The sequence below is a fragment of the Dryobates pubescens genome, chromosome 6 (genome assembly GCF_014839835.1).
Source record: "Dryobates pubescens isolate bDryPub1 chromosome 6, bDryPub1.pri, whole genome shotgun sequence".
Lineage (NCBI taxonomy): Eukaryota > Metazoa > Chordata > Aves > Piciformes > Picidae > Dryobates > Dryobates pubescens.
Window position 1 is genome coordinate 20,729,130 of NC_071617.1, and position 23,465 is coordinate 20,752,594.

Below are 23,465 nucleotides of genomic sequence, written 5' to 3' on the forward strand. Positions count from 1 at the left end.
GTTTAAGTCCAGGCTGGATGAGGCTCTGGCCAGCCTGATCTAGTGTGAGGTGTCCCTGCCCATGGCAAGGGGGTTGGAACTAGATGATCCTTGTGGTCCCTTCCAACCCTGACTGATTCTGTGATTCTATGATTATGAACCCAGTCAAATGTATAAACAGATGGGTGGAAAACTGCCTTTTCAGCATGAATACACAGACATTCTTAAACCTTATTCAACAATAAAGAGATAGTATTCAAAATGCTGGCCAGCGGCAAAGCTGAGTAGGAACTGAACTGTGCCATGCATGTATTTCCTCTGGATACTGACGCAGTGTGTACAAGACACTGACTACTCTGCGATAGGGCTGGATTTGTGTGGGAAGTTACAAAATAGTAAAATGACAGAAGAGCAGAAGCATCATGGAAGTGTTGCTTTCAAGCAGGCATACAACCTGCCTAGTAGCAACACTTCTGAAAACCGTAAAATGTATCTGGGTCAAAAGCAGAGGAGGCTGAAAAAAATGCAGGACTGCCTACTGAACAAGCACTGCCTGAACGAAGGCTAACAAGAGAACTCCTCTGTGTCCCCAGGGAAATGGGGAATTCACAACCTCCTAATATGAGCAGTACTGTGTGTAAGATATCCAACTGCACCAGTGTTCTTGACCAGCAAGACAACCACAGCTCCTTCTATTTGGTTGCATTTAATGGATTCTATAGAGGTAAAAGTCACAGGTTTTGCTGCAGTTTTCTTGACAAACCCTCAGACTGGAACTTCATTTCAGAACGCTGTCAGTTTTTGACAGTAGCACAAATGCAGTAACTTCTGAATAGCAAGAGGAACTGCTGCAAATGGAATTGGGGAAAAACAACTCAGTGATACCACCTGTGTGATGTTCAGTATTTCTTTCTTGGTGCTTTTGGGGGTGCGTTTGCCACACTGTGATACAAATAATATTGTCTAAAAGGAAAAAGCTTAATGCAGGATTTTCTTACACCGTGTTATCAGCATTTCTCTTTTTTTGGGGATGTATTAACACCAGAGAGATTCTATACTGTACTTCTGTGAAGCACTTTTTAGGTTACAATTTGAGAACAAACTCAGTGATGTCCCTGAAGGCACATCTCTAGCAGTACTCTTGCTCCTCACAGCAAAGTGAAAATGAAGAGCCAAGTGTGAACTGTAAGAGGTGAGAGGTTCTGTGATGGGTTCTGAATTTCACATGGCTTTGTGGAAAAGATAAATGAAGAGTGAAATGAGGTCACGAGATTTATTTTACTTATCTAAGAGAAGCTTGAAAAAAAATGACTTGAAATAGTGCAACAGGTTTCTATAGGTGACAAACTGTCACAGTTCTTCTGGCCTCAGTCTACTGACTGGGTTTATTAAGTGAACAAGTAATAAAACCAGATCATCTCAGCATAATAGCTTACGATGATTTACTAAAAGGCAAACACATTAGCTACATTCTTCTGCTGCCTTCATTCATGGTATGCCATTTGATTCAATGCTGAAACCAGGTTACCTCAAAACACCAAATATTCAGTATTGCAGGGTGCTATCTTGCTAGGTGGCTTACTACACAAAAAAGGTTTTCCATCTCTGTAAGAAGTATTGCTAGATACATTCCCTTCACATGCATCAATGTATTTTTTCCATCAATACATGCTCACAGACTGATTTTGATTATAAACCCAGAATTTACAGAAGGAGAAAAAGATTTTTCTGAGGATTTCAAGGGATACAACTGCATTACTGTGACTATCACTAAACCTCAATATGTTTAGTAATTGATGTGTTCTTTGCTAAATGATTATTAAAGCTGAGTATCTTTGTGCTATTTGGTATGTTTGTCAAAAAAAGAGAAGTGATACAGACTTTTGGTCTCCAACTTAAAAAAAAAAGAAAAGTAAAAGCAACATGAAAAATAGCCCCTGGTGAGTTTAGGGTGGTTGTGCAGAAAAGGAAACTATGACCTGATTACTTATTTCTAATTTTCTTGAAAGCATGTACTCTGAGATTTAGACTCAAAGCCTTCAGAGCATTGCCAAGCTTTAAGTAGGACAGCAAGTGTAGACCTTCAACATTTTTGTAATATTTTCTTTCCAATTGCAGCATTCCTATATATGACTGAATAGTTCATTGTCAAGTTCTTCGTGTCACTGCCTTTTCTTATTAAGCCCAAAGCCCAGTTCCTTATGTTGCTTAAAGAAACATGGTAATTAAAAAAAGATGCTGTGGTCACGCACTCCAGCCTAAAATGTCGTGCAATTACAGGATCTGATCTTCAGAAAATCCTGAGTCCCTGAAGAGAAACTGTTTAGCCTACAACTAGCTCCACATTTCAATATGCTATTACAAAATAATTATTAAAAATGTGAAACCAGTTAAAGAGGATCTTCCATTTATATGAGGCATTTTTATATGACTTCAAGCAAAAGCTGAATGTCCAGATGCCAGGCACTAACCTCTAAAAGTACCCAGCACAGGTATAGCTAGCATGGGATTATCATCCACTGAATAGTTACAGAAGTAAGAGTTTAAAATGTTTCAAACAAGCCAAACTTTGCTGTAAAATGAACACCTGCACATCTTTTGCTGCATCTCAGATTTCTTGTGACTGTTCCAGACTGCACCACTACCCACCTCATTTCACTGGCAACACCCAAACAAAAGATCAGGTCTTACACACAGCCCTCTTACACACAGCCCTGCACACGACAAAGGCATGATTTCAGCACTGCATCAGATACTGACTTTTACAAAGCCACCACAGCCAAGCCTATCTTCACATAGCCACTCATGGGAATATCTAACATACACCTTCCAAATGGCAAAATTATGCAGACTGTGTCTTGGGCTCCACATCAGCCTAGGCCTTTCCATGCTGAAGTGGTTCTAACTGCTGTTGAGTTCTGGGAGCTATAGAATGTTAACACAATTTTCCTCTATGACAAAAATGACCATAATGTAGTTGCCACACCACAGTCAGTACTCAAGAAGTTTCAATGGTGTTGGTAAGATATCTCACACCAATTAATTTTCATATGTAATTGTAGTTACAAAATTGTGAGAGAGATAAGGTTATTTCTTGCTTTATCGGTCAAATTGTTATTCAAGCCTGATCATATTTCTTCTTCATAGACCTATGAAACTGCTGTTCTTAGAACTGCAGCTTCATGCCAAGAAAAAATCATCTTGGCTTTTACAATATAAAAGAGAAGGAAGTGTTAAACAGAATTTTCCCAAAGTTGTGCAGGATAGGCCTTAAACTGGAAAGACCTAATGTTGATGTAAACCTGAATGAACTCTTATCCAATAAAAAATGGTGAGGAGAAAATAGCAGGGAGAAAAGATGAGAAAAGCTGACAGAAATGTCCACCATGGAGAAATGGGTGTGAGACATGAAAGCCAGCATTCTGGACCAGCTAACAGGGTGTTCATAGGAGTGTTTTAGTGTCAGATACAGGAAGTGCTGTCAACTACTGCTACATCATTTCTGCTCAGGAACAGAACTTCCTCAAGCACACAAGGTTACAGACCTTATTCTTCCTTTCCTTCTATCAATTAAAGAAGCAGAACAAAATAATCTTTTGACAAGTGATGCTCACCAGTGTGTACAAAAAGAAGACAGAATCATTTAGGTTAGGGAAAAACCTTTTAAGATCATCAAGTGCAGTCTTAACTCTGCCTAGTAACCACTAAACCATGTCTTGAAGCATCTCAACGACATCTTTTAGATACCTCCAAGAATGGTGACTCCACCAATTCCAGGGACTGCCAGTTCCAGTGCCTCAAGGTGAAGAAATTTCTCCTAATATCCAATCAAAACTTCCCCTGGCACACCTTAAAGCTATTTACTCTTGTGCTATTGCTTGTTACTTGGGAGAAGAGATTGATATCCCCAGTTCCCTCTGCTGCTCCTCATAAGGCTTGTTCTAATTGCCTGGTGTAGCTTTAGGGAGTGGACAGATGCTCTTTATCCCTCCCCAAAGACATAAAAGAAAATGCTTCTGACAGGATTGGAAAGAATTGGAAATTTAAATGGAAGTACTATTCAAATATACAACAATACAAAACCATACCAAAATACCCAACAATTCATGTTCAGCCTCAGCCCACCTGTCTAGCCTTACTAGGTCATCACCTTCCAAAACCTCCCCCACAAGAGGTAAGGTCTGCTTGGGAGCAGAGAGAGGGAGAAAAGGGGAAGCTAGTTTATACAGGGAAGGGAGATACAGGCTGATGAGAATGAAATAACAAAAGGTTACACTTTACAGACCACCTCCTTGCACATTTCTGGTACTTGGAGGACTTTCAACTCCATGGTTAAGACATCCCAGTTCTTAAACTGATAACATTCCCCTTCTTTGGACATGCTCTTCACTGTCTTTCTTGTGGTGAGGCTCCCAAAACTGAACACAGTATTTGAGGTGCAGCCTCACTAGTATCAAGTACAGGGAGACATTCACTTCCCTGGTCCTGCTGGCCACACTATTTTTGATACAAGCCAGGATGCTGTTGACCTTCTTGGCCACCTGGGCACACTGCTGACTCACATTAAATGACTCCTCTGCATGGCAGACATCTCTTGAACTATAGGCTTCTATCCCACTATATCAAGGTGATTTTATGCAATCCTCTCTTCAGTTATGCTCAGAAGGTAACACAATGTTCATAGCATTTCACAGTTTCTGAAGTGAAGATTGATCTTTTCGAAGTAAACCTATTACCACTTATCAAAGGCAAAATACAGTATACCAGTATTTGTACCTTTAAAAAAACCCCACAAAATAAGGACACATGAAAAGTACTTCAGGATTTATGGATGAGTGGTGCAGTAGAGGAGGAATAGCAGCATACTTTTCTTTTTTTAGTGTTTTTTTTTCCCCACAGAACATAGAACAGCTTACTATGATGGAAATACCCCGAGATTATTCTTTGCATTCTTAGATATAAACATCTCATGATTTTGCAGGCCAGGAAATCGTGAATTTCATTCATGCTCCTGCTCATGAATTGTCAGGGGGCCTTTACTGTTTGCATCTCTGGAATACTTATTTTAGAAACCGTGTCAAAATATTGCCTAGCAAACTACTAATACAAAATACATTATGTAAATGTGGAGTATTACAATTTCTATGAAGTCACAAGAGAATATATTAGAGGGGCTCGATTTCTAATTCCTCAATAAATTCTATTTGTTAAATATGTGCAGGACGGATTTATTTCAGCACCAAACAATCTGAAAAATGCTCTCCCTTCCATATATAAGCTATTTGTTAACTGAAAATAGATCCATATTTTACGATGCAAAAGCACAACCTATTTTTAACCTCACATTTTCATGCAACGTTTATAGAGAAAATATTTTAAAACAGGAAATCAGAGTCAATTTCCTGTTTTAACAAGGATAATCCTTTGACCAGTAGGCACAAATATTCATTCCTCTTTAATGTTAATTAGCACACTATTCATCCTATCTTTCACAAATTAATGAAAGAAAGCAAGTCGCTGAGAATATTGTTAAGTTCATAACATTATTCCCATTATTTATCCAGAACCCAATAAAACTGTTCAGCCACAGACTTGCAGCCTCCAGCTAGGCTCCTGCTATTAGCCCTAAATCACTTTTAGAGTTGGAATAACAGTAAGTTACCAAACTCAAATACACAGCTATCTACATCTGCTAGATGGCTTGTTTTACTGGACATTCTGGAAAATTTTCAGTTATTTGATCTGAACTGTAAAGATTTTTGCTGCTTATGAAGGAATCAATACTTTAAAAATCTGCAAACCAGCAATGGAAAATCTATTTGGAAGAAAACTGAAAGGACAATGGTTTTTCTTTAAACCAGCAAAAGACAGCCTCTTAAAAATGGCATATAGACAGGAGGTTAAAAAAGGTAATTACTGCTTCCTTAGTGAATAGCTACATCTCTACATTTCCATGAGGAACAGCAGAAAACTGGAAATGACCACACATGGCTGCTGCTACCAAGCCAAACCAAGACAGAGAGCTGCCATACCTACTCCCCACCCCAAAGCCATCAGAATCAGTCTCCCCTGGTTCTGTCAGCACTAGCCTCTTCATGCAGCAAGTCATCCAAAATAACAGAATGGAGGAAGTAAATACCTGTTTGCTGTCTTTAATGCTCAAGTCTGTTTAGACTTGAGACATCCTCTGTTTAGATAGCATAACCAAAATATGAACCCTTAACATTGATGTTTAAGATGTTCCATAAACTGATTTTCGAGCTCTTCATATTTGATCAAAGTCTACACATACGAGGCTGCTTAATTGAATGAGCTCTTAATCAAAACCACTTACTTGGTCTGACCTGGCACAAGTACATGCGTGCTAAACAGCACAATCAGAGCTGTAGATGAGGACTGGGGTGGGTGGGCAGCACTGCTGCACCATAGAGAAATTGCCATGAGCTGCATGATTCAGCCACTCACTTCCCTCTTTGTTCTGGAGAACGCCTGGCAAGGTATTCACTGACTGCTCAAACTTGCACGTGCCTACATTTCCACTGCAATGTCCCTATTTCATGCTTGGAGTCATGCGTAAAAATCTAAGGGCAGTGTTCCAAATTGCTGCTGGCTTCTGTCCAAATTGCACTTCCCACTTTTAACTGGTACATCTTTGTTAATAGCAAGTCCCATGCAATTTGGCTAACGTGCGTTATTCAGAGAACCCTCACCTAAAAACGAAATATCATTCTCTTGATTTTTTTCCCTTTCTTAACTGAGGCAGTTATATCCATTCTTGCCTAGGTTCATGGACTGTAAATCAGAGACAAGGGAATGAAACAGATATAAAACATAATCATGCTCATGGTTAGGTCTTACTGGAAAAAACAGCAACGGCTTTAATGACTTCCAGACTCTCTGAAAGCCTTGAGCAAACCACTTTTTCACAGAGGTGCCTCCTTTGGCTGCATGAATGCTACAGGTGACTCTCATTTTATTAGCTTACAGTAATGGTGATTGCAAGCATAAGAGAGCTGCACTGAGTTCATTACAAACAATTTCACAGGCCTGATGAGGGCAAGACTTTCAACAACCACACTGAGGGAAACTGTTTCAGAGTATAACGAGTTATCTTTGTCCCAGCATTTCTTAAACTGGTCCACACTAGCCAGGCAATAATGATCAATGAATCCATATTGCCTGAGCTGATACATCAAGCCAGATACTCTTAATTGAAAATGTGTGCTAAAGCACTTGTGATTGAAGTTTCAGAAATTCTTCTGCAGCAGCTCTGACCTCCCATACCTTCCAAAGAGAGAGTGTAGCTGACCACACCCTCTGACTCTTTATGTGCAAAGTAAAGGAGGCAGGGTAAAATCTCCACAAGGGATGAGAGGCATCTTCAGGATATCACTCACTGACTGAAACATAATGTAATGGGTTGGGGCAGGTCCCCTCCCCACCACAGGCAGAAATAACGACTCAGACAAACGGATTGCAAAAGTGATGAAAGTTTAAATAGAAAGCGGTGAATGTTACAGAAAACCCAAAGCGCAGTGACAAAGATAGATCCCATCCCCACCTGAGGGTGCATGCAAAACCCCCAGGGCTCCTTCTTCCCCCTCCCTCTGCTGGGCTAGTCTCAGCTGGCCAGGCCTGAGACTGCCCATCCCCCTGTGGCCTTGGGCCTAATCAGGCCCATGGCCGGGAGATCTCTCCCCCAGTTACCAAGTCTCGGAGAGGGAAGGAAAGAGGAAGTGCCAGGCTCCGCACTGGATCTTATAGTGGCACAAAGAATTATGGTAGGAAATACACACAATTTCCTGTGTCCATCCCTCTGGGCTGGACTTCTGGACACAGGAAGTGAACACCCCAGGGGGGCACCCAGCTCAAACTGCAACACATAACATGAAAATCACTTTCTGTTTTTGTAAATAACAAGCTTTTAAAAGGGACTTATTCAGACAAACTATTTTAACAGTGACATTTATTATTTAAGTCTAAGAACCTGAACATAATGTTATACTTCTATAGATGTATTTAATACAGGTATCTTTGGAAAAGGTGACCAAGGAAACCTAGTTACTACATAAAATACACCAGGTTCAGTTTTGTCAGAAAAATGTTAGTTTTCAACTGTTTAGAGCCAACCTTAAACTTCTGAATAAAACAAATCTTCTGCCAAAGTTCAAAATACGCTAAGGTGGGAAAATAATATGGATGCTGTGAATGTAAAAGAACTAATTTTACAACAGTCCCACTGAAACAGCTTATAACGGAGGCTGTATTGAGACAAACACACTCTAAAGGTTAAACAGCTTGCCAAACCACAGGGGCTATTTTCTTCCGTGATATGTGGTCTAATGGTTTCAGCCTGTCCCAAAACAAGTCTTCCTCCAACTTTTAAAGTTTGCTGAAATAACACACATGCCTACACAATTTCTTTTTTCTTCTCAATAGAAAACAAAGTGAAACCATTACTTTATTTCTGAGAACGACAAGCGCTGGCCCTTGAGGAATGTAAAGCTAGGTTGAAGGAAGCTGTAATAAGCTGAACATTAATTTTGTCTACATGTCCAGCAATGGGACCTGATCTTTCACTCAGCAAAGGAAAAAATCTATATTACATTATAATGTAGGTTAAATAATGCTTACTAGCAAACAAAGCAGACAAGACAAACGGCATGAACTACATAGAATCTCAGTGACTCGCCTCCATTATCTGTCAAGGTATTTCTAAATGCCAGAGGAGGAAGACAGGTTGTTTAGTTTTGGAGTTTCTTGGAGAGTTGTAAGAGGGTATTTATGTATGTCTGTGTCACAGCTATGGCACGGTGGTGCAGTGATCTGAAGCAAATATATTTACTCTGTATTTCCAACAAGCACTGGCTTATCCACATCAGTTTAAGATAATTCAAGTAAACAGCAAAAGCTCAGAGCATATGGAAATTTCTGAACTATCACTTAAATACATTCTTTTCTGTGTACTCTGAAAAGTTACAGAGACAATAAAATTTTCAAGCCAACTAAACTCTACTCTTTTTCTCTTCAATTATAGAAACAATCCTTCGTTATTATCAAGCCACGTTCTGCTCTCTTGTAACTACATCTGTCAACTACTTTCATAACTTTTCCCTGGTCATATATTACATCATGTCATTGTTTCAGCTTATGCTTTTGGAACATCCTCACATCTCTTTTACCCTTGTGGCTTTTACTTCAGTATTTTCTTTCAGTTCTCCATGTACATCTTAGATGTGTCTTCAAATAATTTGACAGGTATCTCCTCCCATTGCTATAATCATAACTGCCTCATGGTCCACATACCTGGCATGTTTCCAAAGGGTGCCAAATACCCTTCTCATTATAATCTACAACTTTTTCCTCATCTCTTTAGCAATATAATTCACTTGGGCCTAGTTTTTGCCACATCCACAAAGATACTCTCTGTCCAACTCAATACCACCACAACCACCCAGTAACACAGGTGGACTGCTATTATATTAACCATCTGTGAGCCTCTAACTTTTAAACATAGTGAACTAAAGCTGACTATCCTCACTCACTTCCAGCCACTGATCTTACTTGTGTGTACATCCCCAGCCCCATCAGCCCTACCCTGAATAATTCATTAGTCTTCCACCAAGTTTAGCATTATTCAGTGTTTCTGCATGTGCACACTGCACAGGAAAGATGTGCCCTGCATAGTTCAGAAAACCTTTTTCCCTGCTTCCCAAGGGATTAAGCCTACTGTAATAAATGCAAAGGCACATCATCTAACAGTGGAAAGCATTAGCATTTTTCAGTTTACAACTAGACAACTGCTAACCTACATTTCTGATGTGAGTTTAACCACATAGCTTTCCTTTTCTGTTACTTTTTTCTGCACTTAAGCCAGTTATCTCAAAACCAGCCTGAAGAGCCTGTGAGCACCTAGTATTTTTTATGATGAGATGTTTGAGGACTTCTGAGCATTGCTACAACACAGGAACTATACAAGACCAAGGCAGGTGCCAAATGCTGCATTACCAGGGACTTTTTCTTTTTTTTTTCCTAAATCAAGGTAAGTCAGAGTGCCTATCAGAACGTTGCACCTTTGTAAGCAATGTAAAATTGCACTCTATGGTAAGTGCTTTACAGGGCAAGTATAAACCATACCATCATTCACGCTTTTAAAAAACACCCTATGTTACACAGATCACCAGGAAAAACAGGACAACCCACCAATAATTATTCTGTTGTCCCATAAAAGAGCCTGAGAGAAGTGACAAAATGACAGTTTGGAAACAACTTTGGTCTCATGTGCCACTGGGAAATGGCAATTTCACTTCAGGTGGGCCTGGACTGCATCTTATGTTCAACAGATACCCTCAAAGCTCTTAATCACTATGAAAGAAATTAATGCAACAAGGAATACTATTTTCCTTCTGAAAGTATTCATAAAAATATTTATTTTCAAGGTCTTTTCCCCCTTACAATATCCAAACAATATTTTAGCAAGACAGTCCTGGCTCTCACCCACAAGTGAATTAGGGCTTTATTGCTCCCCAAAACTGATTTCAGACCACACTGGTTCACCCCTTAAGTTTCCTTCCCACAGGATATAGTTTCAGAACTAGTTCCAGAGACTTCAGCTGCTTTCTTGATGGGGAGAAAAGCAGCATTTCTGCAATGTACTGACCTTTTTTCGGATATGTTGATTCGGAAGCATGTTAGTTCATTGTGAGAAATTGGAAGCTGGCATGGTTCCAAAGCCTTCAAATGGACCTTGCCTGCAATTTTTACCCATTAAAATGAAAGTGCATGGCTGTAAAAATGTCACTGTGATTCAAACAGCTCTATTACTTGCACCAGTGATCTGGTAGCGCCACTTCACAAAGGTCGAAGACAATAGGTTTCACTTCTATGACCAACCTGCATTCTTGCCCATCACATGAAGGAGAACAACGGAAACGTGACTGAATGTGAGAAAGCACCAAATTGCAATGGCTTTTTGGGTGGGGATGGACAGAAACACACATACTACAAAAATGTAATAATCCTCCACCCAAGCATTGCTAGTGAATGACCTCACTGGTTTCCTACATATACTGCAGCAGCTTTCCTGCCATCACTCTGTTGAGCCAAGCAGTGATGTCAATAGTCCACCTGTGAGAGTGATGCAGCCCTCTGGGTCATGGTCAGAGAACTTGGATAAAAGCTGTGCCAGTATTAATTAAATGCACCTCTTATTTCACTGCTGATTTCCTCTGATAAGGCTCAGCTCATTTTTCCTGGAAAGACTTCCATGCTGCAGAGAACCAGAGCCAACCATAACACAAAACAAATATTGGTTGAAGTATACTAAGACAACATACTAAATATTTAGTTAAAGAAAACAGCAATTATTGCCTATCACTGCTGAGATAAATACAAATCTCATTAATTTTCATGTGCTAATGACAAGTTTAAACTAAAAATGCTAGTTACAGCAGATAGCGTATTATCTTTCAGAAGTAATTACTATCTTTCTTTTGTAATGATCTTCCTGATGAAGTTTGAGCAGAATTCTAACCTGCTTTACCATTGACAAGTTCTGCAAGGTTGGAGTGAGAGGAGCTCATCCAGTGCAACATATGCTTTGAGAATGGAGTTTGACATTTAATTAGCATCAGAACTATCACTACAAATTTAATGATTGTGTTGTCCAATAGCATTTACTATGTCATTGGAAAGGTCTTAGCTAGCTCCAAGGAGGCTCTAAGCAGCTTAGGTATTAAGCATCCTGTTGCATTAATAGCAAGCAATGAAAGAAAAAAATATATACTGCCCCTTTTGTTTCTTCTTATATAAAGAAATCTAACCTAATCTACTGTCATAACCAGCTGCTTTCACTATATGCTGTCCCCAGGATTTCCATAATCCCTCTACTCATAGCATCTGACCTCCAGAGGCTTAAAGTGTTTAGGATATAGCCTATCCTTTATCAGTAAGAGAACTGTCAAAGGAAGACTCTCCGTTTTGGAACCTGACATCAAAAATATTTTTTCTTGCATGACTTTAAGAGTACCACTAGCCCTGTGATTAAATCGCTGACAGCAACACACACGTGCACTAAACCTGAAGGTGGCAAAATAGAAAAGTGATCTCAAAAGTAGAGGTACAACTCTATTATGAAGGTTTGTTTCCTGATGATCACAACTCTCAATTCTGAAAGACAGTAAATTGGACCTCCTGCCACAGATTTAATTCAGGAGAAAGCATTACATGGCAAGGATGTTAGAAATAAATCCATAATCATCCATGCATTTTGATTTGCAGCAACTATGATAGTTCTAAGGAGCGTTCTGTCCCACATTCCTGAGCATTAGCAGTATTTTCCAACCAATCAATGATCCATGTCTGCCTATGTAGATTTTTAGCTCTTGGGGCCCTTATGTTTATATAATATGTTGCCGTGCAAACTCTCTTGGAATATATAATACTAAGGATATACTGACTACCTAGTTTCTGATATAGGAAGAGTTCTGTGCCTATAATACTTCCCATTGAAGTCAGGGTAACTAACTCAGACATTTTTTTTCACAACCTTCCCCAGTAAGAAATCCCATATATAAAATGTCCTTCATAAGAACATTTTTGGTTCTAGGTGGAAACCAAAAATGAGAGGTAATCCTTGAACTTGTTTGGTCTATAATGCTCCTACAGACAGCTGCTGAGGATTTATGAGGCTGAACTGCAGCTCGTTTGTGTTGAAGCATGCAGAGTGTGACTCATTTAGTAAGCTCAACCCAGAAACATTTCACTCTGACATCCTACAGAACAGCTCCCTCATGGTACTGAAGTAACTGCTGCCCATTCTTCACATTCACTCCTTCTCACAACTTCAACACACAACTCCCAGTGCAAACTTGAATCCAGGTCATGAAAGAGATACCAGAACTTCTGACAAATTTCATTCTGTCACCAGTAATTGGAATTGGTCTGACGCATTTTAAATACACAGCTGTGCTCCACTTCTGGTGGACACATGTAGTGTGGCCACGAAGAAGGAAAGCATATCTGCAAGTCTAGTGAGTTAGTGACACAGTTTCCTGAACTCCAGGAACTCTCCTGGTCAGAAAGTACTTCCTTCCTTGTTTCAAACACTTAATTGTTTCAGAGGGAATTCAAAACAATAGATTAGAAACTTTCAACCTTGCCTAAGTGTACTGCTACACAAGGAAATCAGGCCATGCTCTGGGAAGATGAGATAACACTGGGAGAGTACTCTTTTGGAAATGCAATGACTTTTGCATCCTTTCTCTAGCACCATCCCACAAATCAGCTATACACAAGCATGATTCATGCTATGAGATGTCAGATGCAGTTCAACTACTATTTGGAAAGGTTGGCAAGTGGAGTGAGCTAACTAGCTTCTCAGCTACTTTGATAAGGATTGTCAGGGAAGAAAGCATCAGAGCTTCCTAATCTGAGTCTGTACTTTCAAGGATAGGTAGGAAGAAAGGCTGACAATTGCCTCTCTTTAGCACCTCACTGTTTAAATCTCTTAAGATGGAGAAAGATTGTGCTCTACTTCTGCAGATAAAAGTCTATTCCTACCACAACTTAGTTTTACAGAACCAGCAGAGGTATTCACAAGGACTGAAAATAGATCAGGTTCATCAGCTGAAAAGCAATCATTTCAATCATACACTTTTTCTTAACACAATTCCTTTCATGGAAATACATTACATAATGCTTTATAATGATGGATGAAAGACTTAATACTTAAAATACAATCATGTAACTACAGCTATTTACAAGCTGCCATTCGAAGAAGGAAGAGCAATGGACATATAAATTCATTTTTCTGTAGCATTAGTGTGCCTGAGTAACCTAGACCGAGTCATTCTCTGAGACCCTGTAGTCAAAACTCTCTTATATGATATTACACGCTCCTAGTATTTTTTTTTCTTGCCCACATAAAGCTACAGAAAGCACAAGGACAAAATTATTACAAACCCCCCAAGAACTCACCTGGTTCTACACACTATTTTAAGAGGCAAACAGGAAATGCACTTCCCTGTCAAGCTGGGTCAAAGGAAAGGGAGTGATCGAGCTGAACAGCCTGCACTCACCGTTCCTACTAAAGGGTAGATGAATCCAGCTCCAATACTGGCTCGCGCATCACTAATCGGCAGAATGAAACCAGTGGGAACGCCTTTCCTCTCAGGCTGATGGGAGAGGGATAGGTGAGTTTTTGCCATACAAATGGGAAGATTTCCAAATCCCTAAAGGAAAAGGGAAATAAAATAAAAATGGTTTTAAGCTACAATATGCTTTTACTTCGTTATCAGTACCTTCTAGAAACCCCCAAATCCTTACAGCAATAGTTAACTGCAATTTCTTAACAGCTAATATTTCAGAGATTAACAGAATACTGTATTTCACATTCTGTTCTCTCTCAGCTCAGGCCTCCATCTCCACAGACTTGACTGATCCAGCCTCTAGAGCAGGTTCTCACAATGGGTACAACACTATACAAGAAACCTACACCAACTCCATGAAACTCTAGTGCAGCACTTCTCTCTGGGCTCTAATAGCCTAGTTAGATGCCTATTTGAGACCAGGATTCATAGTTCAACTAATTGTCTTGTTGGCAATAAACAGAAATGGCTAATGACGCTTTGTTTTGGTTTTAAAACAAGGCAAATCTGCGTGGGGTGGTGGCACTCACTTCATTAATGACATTACAGTAGTTACTCAAAAAGTGTGTGTGGGGGGGGCAAATCAAGAAAAAGCCCTTAGCAGCTCCCCCCACACTATTTGTCTCTAAGGTTATCAATTAACCTTGCATCAGGCATCCTCCACACTTCTGTTCAGTTCCTTGACAAACAAGGATGAAATTCACAAGGCCAGGAGGGGTGGCAGCACTGCAGGGAACTGCCTCTGCAGCTTTTAATGACGTTATGAAAATATTTCCTAATGCTGCTGACATTTAGACTAATAAATAGATTAGAGAATTACACGGGAGAAGATTGATGCAGATTATTTTGCTTCAAGTACACCAAATAAGTTTCTTTCCAATCCAGAAAAATCAAAGTCCTTCTCAGGAGATCTGCATTACAGAGAAGACAGCTATACTTATGCCTGTCTGACCAGGCTGCTGACGTATTCTCAGGACTTTTTCCATGATACATTGTCCATAATTTCAGTTTTCTGACAGGCAGTTCCAGCAGTGTTTACAAGCAGAAGCATTCCATTATGGAAAATACATTCGGCTCTCCATATGGTTTCAAAACTGTTTTTAAACGGTAACAAATACCACTTTCACATGCTTTAGGAACTGTGATCTATTTCACTGTCTAGCATATATAATGCCTTGAAAATAACATGAATGGAAGGAAAACGAACGTTTTTCAGCTATTGGGAGCTTTATTAACAGGCACAGGCCTTTTAGTGCTTGCAAACTCATTTTTTGCAGGTACAAATGAACACTCATTCTAAAATCAGTCACATTCACACATTGCTACTTTTGCAGATGTGCAGTTGTTGCATTTAAGGCATTAACTCAAAACTACCACTGTGTAGAAAGTACAGAGTTTCAGCAATAATCTCAAAATGATTCCAAACACCACACCAATCTTATAAGAGACAGCTTTCAAGGTTAAAGCCATTCTGATCTATCTAATCTAAACCAGCCTATACTGATTTCCTATGGTTTAGCACCATGGGATAGCTCACACCTTTTAGCAAAGCTTGACTAAACACTCCAATTTGAAAACCTTTTAAACCTCAAGGTTTCCCAAGACTCATCCAGCAGGTGCCTGTTTGCATAATTCACTGGTGTTCTTACCTGCCGGGTGTAACGATCAACTTGTGACTGCGCAGCAGGAGACAATTCTATATCTTGAGCTCCATACACCTTCTGAGCAATGATTCTTATTTTTTCAGCAATAGGAAGCTGCAGAGACAAAGAAATAACACAAGGATGAATATTAGGCAAGAGAAACCAGGATCTTGTTTGCTGAGTGAGAAATATGAGTCTCTCATTTAAATTCATCCTTATTAAATGGGCTTGTTAAAGCATGAAACCAAGTTAAGGGCACAGGTGATGGATAGGATATACAGCTACAGGTGCATGAATTACAACTGTGATTTCAGCTACTGCATCATTTAAGAGCTGTACAATTTGTGCACTACGAAGCTGACAACATGAGCTTACACTTTTGCCCAAACTGGGGGAAGAAAATTACTGCCGTGTGGTTTTAAGAATCAAGAGCTAATGCACACTGCAGGAATAAGGAAGCAAGTTACTGGGGTAAAGTTCGTTTAGTGATCCCTGTTATTTCGCACAAAAAATAACTCATACAATGAATGGATAAGGACAGAGACAGCAGTGAGAGAAGGTTCCTCTGAGAAGCAAGGAATGGTAGCAGCAAATTCTTGACTCATCACTGCTTCTTCGATTGCAATTGAATTTTTTTTTTCATTCTCACCTCCTATCATTCCTAACATATATATATATACATATATATATATTGCATTAGAGCATTGGTATTGTAAAGCACTTCAGACCAAACAAACAAAACATTATGAAAGCATTTAGGGACACACTTTGAAGTCACAAGTCTCAGTCTCTATGATATTCATTGTATTCACATCATGCTATTCAGCTCAAACTGAGCATGTGCTCTGCCTTTAGGGCTTCTGTTCGAAGGTAGAAACTGACTCTCACATTCAGACTGTTAGAAATCTTTTCACAGATTTTCAGCAGACAGATTTTTGTGGTCAGATCAGTTACTTACTTTTTTGTGCCATCATTTCACAGAATCACTGAATCACTACTTGGTAAAGACCTTTAAGATCATCAAGTCCAAACATTATCTAACTCTGCAGGGCAACTACCACACCATGTCCTTGAGCACCATATCCAAACAGCTTTTAAATATACCCAGGGATAGCAATTCAACCATTTCCTTGGGCAGCCTGTTCCAGTCTTTGATAACCCTTTCAGTATAGATGTTTTCCCAGTGTACCCTAACCTAAACCTCCCCTGGCATAACTTGAAGCCTTTTTCTCTTGTCCTATCAGTTGTGACTTGTGAGAAGAGACCAATAACCACCCCTCTACAACCACCTTTCAGGCAGAGTGACAAGGTCTCCCGACAGCCTCCTTTTTTTCAGACTAAATGACCTCAGCTTCCTCAGTCACTCCTCATAAGACTTATTCTCACGATCATTCACCAGATTCACTGCACATCTCCGGACGTGCTCCAGCAGCTAAATGTCTCTCTCACACTACAGAGCCCAAAGCTGAACACAGTACTCAAGGTGCAGCATCACCAGTGCCAAATACAACAGGACAATCACCTCTCTGTTCCTGTTAGACACACCATTCCTGTTGCAGGCCAGGATATTTGCCTTCCTGGCCACCTGTGCACATCACTGGCTCGTGTGCCCTAGGGGCCTAGGTCCTTTTCTGCTGAGCAGCTTTCCAGCCACTTTGCCCCAAAGCCTGTAGTGTAGCATGGAGTTGTCATGACCCAAATACAGGACTTGGCACCTGGCTTTGTTGAAGCCCATATGGTTGGCCTCAGCCCATAGATCTAGCCTGTCCATGTACTTCTGAAGAGTCTTCCTACCCTCCAGCAGATCAGCACTCCCACCTAACTTGGTGCAAACTTACTGAGGGTGCACTCAACCTTTTCATCAAGGTCTTTAATAAAGATATTAAACAGGAGTGGCCCAAGCACTGAGCAGTTTGTTTAGAGTAAATAACTCCTCTTTCTCTCTCCTATTGTCTTGAATGTACTTGTCAAAAGCAATTACGACCTCTATAGCCTATCTTGAACAAGACATCCTTTTTGACTTCTTTCCGTAAGAACAGGACAATGGGGGAAAGATCATACCACCAGTAGAGCTACTTCAGTGCACATCTGATCACAGCTGGCCAGAGATATGTGCAATGCTCCAGGGAACATCCCATCAGTAGTTTGTACTCTAGTGTGTTTAATTAACAGCAACAAAGCAACAGAACACAAAACTGAAGTACTTAATCTCATTCCAGCAAAGAAACTGGTTTATGAATAACAAACTGGTGCATTTGTAGCAAGTTCCACACTTAACTGCATTTTTGCAATGTCTGTCTAGAAGTAATGTTTTTTTTTTCTGAAAAGATACATCAGCTGAAGGGCTTGTGCCAGACTAACCTGCCACAGTGAGGTTTAAAGATATTCCACAAGACAATTTATGAGTATGTCGACTATGTGATTGTTGCACCTTAATGAGGTAGAATGATACCATGTTCCAGACTTCAGGCTTCTTACAGGAATCCCAAGCATTACAAAAAAGTTTAATGAGGATTGGTGATAACACATTGCAAATACTCTGGATACAATTCCTGGCAGCATTAAGTTGAGTGGAATACTTAGTGACATGGATAGCTGTCACAAGATGAAACTTCTCTAAGGTTGATTATTAAATATGTTCATATCCATGCCAGTTTTGAACATAGTGGAAGAAAAGCAAAATGTGACTCAACTTGGGTTTTTTGGGTGCTATTTGCTTGCAGTTAAGCCATAACACCAACAGCAAAAGCAAAGGCAAAAGGAATTCCACTCCCCATTGTCAGTAGAGTTCAACATCAAAACTAACAGCTTACTGCTTAAAACTCAGCAATTCATTGAGATGGAGATATTCATTTAGCTTCAACTTGCACCTGTGTAAAAGTATTTCAATCTAATTTGACAGCAGCATAATTACTACACCCTCAGCCCCTTTTCACTGACCATAGTGTAGCCTCCAAAAAAATCCAGCAGGGCTCTGGCTAACATTGGGGCAGACAGTGATGGCATTCTGCTCCTCCTGAGATATGCACTGTATCTTGGATTACTTTTTCTAAGCTGGACAGTCAAACTGTATCTCTACAGACTTATGGTGGGCTTAGTTTGCTGTTTTTTTAAGTAGATTTTAAAATTTTATTTGTTTGGTTTTGTTTCTTAAAATGGAACTTCTGATACTTTTAAGGCCAGTACAAACCCTTCAAATATTGCAAATGTAGTCTCAGAAGAATGACCAGTGGGGAAGCAATTGCAGGCGTTGTGAATGGCAAACAGAAGTGTTTTTCCGAGACCATCACATGTTCTTGCAAGGCATGCACATAGAAATGGATGAGCAATGTGCATGGTGTCAGTGGAGACTTCGATCCTAGTTAATCTCACAAAACAGGCAGATGAGCTCAGCCAGCAGTGGGGCACAGGTCGTCTACACCCATTAAAACAGCCTGTGTATGTGTGCACTCTCAGAAGTGACTTCCCGAAGTATCGGGAGTAGGGCAAGGTGCACATCACACCATGATAAGGATCCATTGGTTTCCTAGTATTTAGTGGGATTTGTAAGAGATCAGAATCACAGTTCAGAATCACAGTGCTTTTTGGGTGTATTTCTGCATCACAGAATAGCATTTCAAGCTAAAAAAATCCCCATGTTTCAATTGTTAAGTAATACTGCTGGGAAACTTCAACTTATCAAAGCATTTTCCAAAGAAAAGCCACCCAGTACTTCACATGAGAAATAAAAATTCATTTTGCTTGAAAAGAACATGGAGTTATTTATCAAAAAAGAGGCTCTAGTAATACAAAGACTTTTTACACACATGCCATAGCAGCAGCCTCTATGCTTCAAGATGCTTGTAGGAAGAATTCTTACTTTCTCTAATCTAGTCTTTAAGGGCAAGTTTAGTATTAGTTTTTCCACAAAACTGTTGATAATTCAGCACTTCACTATGAAAATGCTCTCACTGTCATATGCACCATATGCAAGTGGTCATTGCATGGAAAAGTGCTTAGCTGAATTCAAAAGGACTGAAAAAGATAAGTCCATGGTGTAAGTAACAAAATTATTTTGCTCCTGCTGATACCAGTCTCCTCTGAAAAATTATGTGAGCTATTTATTTGTACTTTAAACACCTTGGCCAAATATCTGTCAGCAGAAATCACATATTTATGGTCTTCATAGAATCACAGAATTCTCTATGATTCCATGATTTCAAGCACTTAGAGGAAAAAAAAAAGTAATTTCCTCTCTTGCTTCTTTTTGTCACAGAATTTTCTAAAATGGCCTAGGATATTCCTGAACCAGTTACTCATTCCCACTTGAAAACCAGAACGCAGCACCCTCAGTAAAACACCCTCCATGAAAGGAGAATGAAAATTCTCATCTGGATAGTGATTGTGGATGCACCCTTATGAACAGCAACTTGGTTTCACAGAACTGCTATTTGGACAGCTGTGGTTATAATGATATTCATAAAATGTGCAAAGCATCAAAGACATAGGATCAACAATAAAAGCCATGCTTCTTCTCATTTTCCTTATGCAAGGCTGTGAATGTTACACAAGTAAGTATATTTTGGCAGAGAATAGGTGACACACAATAGACAGTATGGATTAGACAAATCTGACTTTTCTAGATATGCATCTACAGATTAGTACAAATGCTGAAGGAGTTATGCCAGCTTTAGAGAGTTCATTCCAAATTCAGTTTTAGTTTCTTGAGAAAATGGTAGCATGAAACACACAATGTAAATTTATACTGAATGTGAGAAGGAGCTACAGGGCCACATGGTGCAAGTATCTGATGACAGTTAAGTAGCTTTGATGCTTCTCTCAGAAGCAATGCACCTCCCCAGCCCTGCCAGAGATAACATGCATTTCTGAAATCTCACACATTCAGAGCTAGCAAAGCCATATGCTGCTTCTGAGGAAAGCACAAACACACGTGCCTGTTGAGGCTGCCACGCACCCACACCATTTGCAGGATTATTTCCTTGCCTAAAGCATAAGAAAAGCAGCAAAAGTGCACAAACTGCTTTCACAAAGCCAGTATCTGTGTAGACATTCATTCCATTACTTGATAGAGAATGATTAAACAAAGAAATCAGCACTGATAAAGAGGACAGTCTGTCATTTGAAAGACTGACTTGATTATCTGAGATGAAATGACACCAGGCTTATCACCCAGCCAACACTGCTACTTCCAAGCCATCACCCTTGCAACATGTGATGTTAGTGCAAATTGGTGCTGTTTATTACACAATCTTCTTTCTTTCAATAATATCAACAGTAAGATTTTTACCAAAACATAATTTAAGAGTGTTTCATTTCTACTAGCCTTTCCTCACAGTTCCTTCACTCTTTATCTCTTCCTTCAGCTACAGCAGCAGACTATCTTTTTCCATGCACTGCTTGATGAGGATTCCATGGACAGGAGACCGGCTTTCCTCCTTCTGCTGCTCACACTCATTCATGTACCAGTGCAACCAGGAGGGCAGCACTGCATTATATATTTTTTTTGCAGCTGCACGTACCAGAGAAAATTATCCGGCAATAAAACATAACTCAGAGAAAATAAAAGCTACTGTAACCCAGATCTGTTCAGACATCCATCTTACCATAAAGGTAAGGCTGGTATAAAGTTGAGAGAAGGCTTAAATGCTAGCTCTACAGAAACAATTGCTCAAACTCTTCAAATCTGATCACTGAAATGTACCAGTCGAAACAGTGAGTTGTATAGGGATTCATGCAATCAGTCCTATTGCAAAGTCAATATCACCTGAAATGAAATGTGCAGATTACCAGGAATCTGCTTAGGAGTTTGCTCAGGATTCCTGTATTTTGCATCCTAATCTGGACACCTGACTTCAAGCTCTTTGACCACCAGAGAAATGAGAGGAGGGAAAATCCCCACAGTTGGTCCCTGAGACTGCTGAAAACAACCTCTGTTCTTTTCCTCCTTATTTAATGCTGCTTTTAAACATTATCATTTATTTCCTCACCAAAAAAGAGTCCCATGGAAAATGCCCCCAAAAAGCCAGGGTCAACAAAAGTAAGTTCACAGTCGTATTTCATTCCACTAGGTTTCAGCTAGGTCACATTACTATGAAAAGCATTGGTGTTATCTAGCTTAAATCGGATACCTTAAGTGAATGCCTGTCAGTGCAATACTCTCTCAAAGGATCTCTTCACAGTTATACAACATAAATATTTAAAACTACTTTATTCTTTGAGAAAACTGAGGATTCTGCTGAAACAACAGAGAATATACAAAAGCACTATTCACTTGTAACTTACACATTTAATACTTCAAGTTCTTTAAACATTCGCTTTATCCTTACTGCATGTTTTTAACTATGAGATCACCAGTTTAATTACGAGGTCACCACCTCTGTGCTTATTGTTGCTAAGCTGCTTGTGTTCTAACAAAAATTCTTAAAATACTTAAAAATTATAGGCATTGGCACTTTAAAAACCAAAACCAAACAAATGTAACTTATGCATTCACTGAAAGCAGTAATAAAGAATCACTGGTTGGATAAGTGAAACAGTATGCAGACTTCACTTATTCATCTTCTTGGGGAGGTTGCCAAATGAAAACATATGATGGGAGTATGGCTGAAGGTACTGTGTGGGGTGACAGAGTGCAGGGCTAAACCAATAGCTGACTCTGCACATTTGAATTCCTACTTCTAGCTTTCCCCCTGATAAAAAATAAAACCACATTTATTAAAGTATCTGTATATTCTGGTTCCAGAAGATCTATGGCTGGACAAAAGGATTCCCAAGACTTTAACACTCTTCTTCCTTTGTTGGCACAGGACAGGAGTTTGTTTTTAATTTGTGGAAAAGCATGAGCAGTCAAGCTAAACTATTTGTGAATCGACACCTAAGCCTGTGACTTTAGAGATTTATTTTCCATTTCCCCAACTTTGAACCCCCAGCTGTACTTAAGAATAATTGCTTCATGTGAAGAATAGGAAAATAATGAAAACAAACACAAAAGTGCAGTGCTGTCAAGAGCCTACATCCACACACACACACACAAAAAAAAGACATGGAGTGGAAGAAAGATAGCTTCCAACCCTAGGATACCCAATTCAGTGAAAGAGGTGTCCAGACTACACCTACACCTAAATTTCTTTGATGGGAGTATGAGGAGGCATTGGTACAGCCCTGTGGAATTCTTCAATGTGGCTTCACTGCTAAATGGCTTGCTAGCAGTAGGGTGCTTTAAAGACTAGCATGCCCTGGAGGGCAGTACAGCCTGCATTTCAAGATGAGAAATAATCTCCATCATTTATGAGGAGAAGTTTCAGTAAGGAGCAGATGTAATTTTATTTATTCCTACTCCAGTAGTGCTTAAGGGCCTTCCATTGGGCCCATACACGACTGAACTCCATGCTGTATAAAAACCAACAGAAGCTATTTGCATTCTAGCAAAAGAATGTATTTGGCTGATATGACAGCAGGCACACAATGGATGACTTTCATGCCTTAATGGCATCATGGTATTAGTGGAAGAAAGAAAAATACCCCTGACCCCTCACCCTTCAGTCACACTGGGAATGAAAAGATGATCAGTTTACAAATGAAGAAAATCATTTTGCCTTCGGTCATTCTCCTGGAGGTCAGTGTCCTCAAAACCAGGCCCCATGATCCCTTGTTGATTATGCTTTCTTTGAGTCACTGCCCTTCTCCTAATACATGC

At 39.7% G+C, this 23,465-nt stretch overlaps 1 protein-coding gene across 1 annotated transcript in view; it reads right to left on the bottom strand.

Annotated features, from left to right (window-relative positions):
- Positions 1-23,465, bottom strand: part of MTHFD1L (methylenetetrahydrofolate dehydrogenase (NADP+ dependent) 1 like) — a 153,729-nt gene that overhangs the window by 32,239 nt on the left and 98,025 nt on the right. Inside the window, exons 25-26 of the mRNA XM_054162707.1 lie at positions 15,776-15,883; positions 14,058-14,210 (exon numbers count right to left, since the gene is read on the bottom strand). Coding sequence (XP_054018682.1) covers positions 14,058-14,210; positions 15,776-15,883 — 261 coding nt within the window. The remainder of the gene's footprint in view (positions 1-14,057; positions 14,211-15,775; positions 15,884-23,465) is intronic.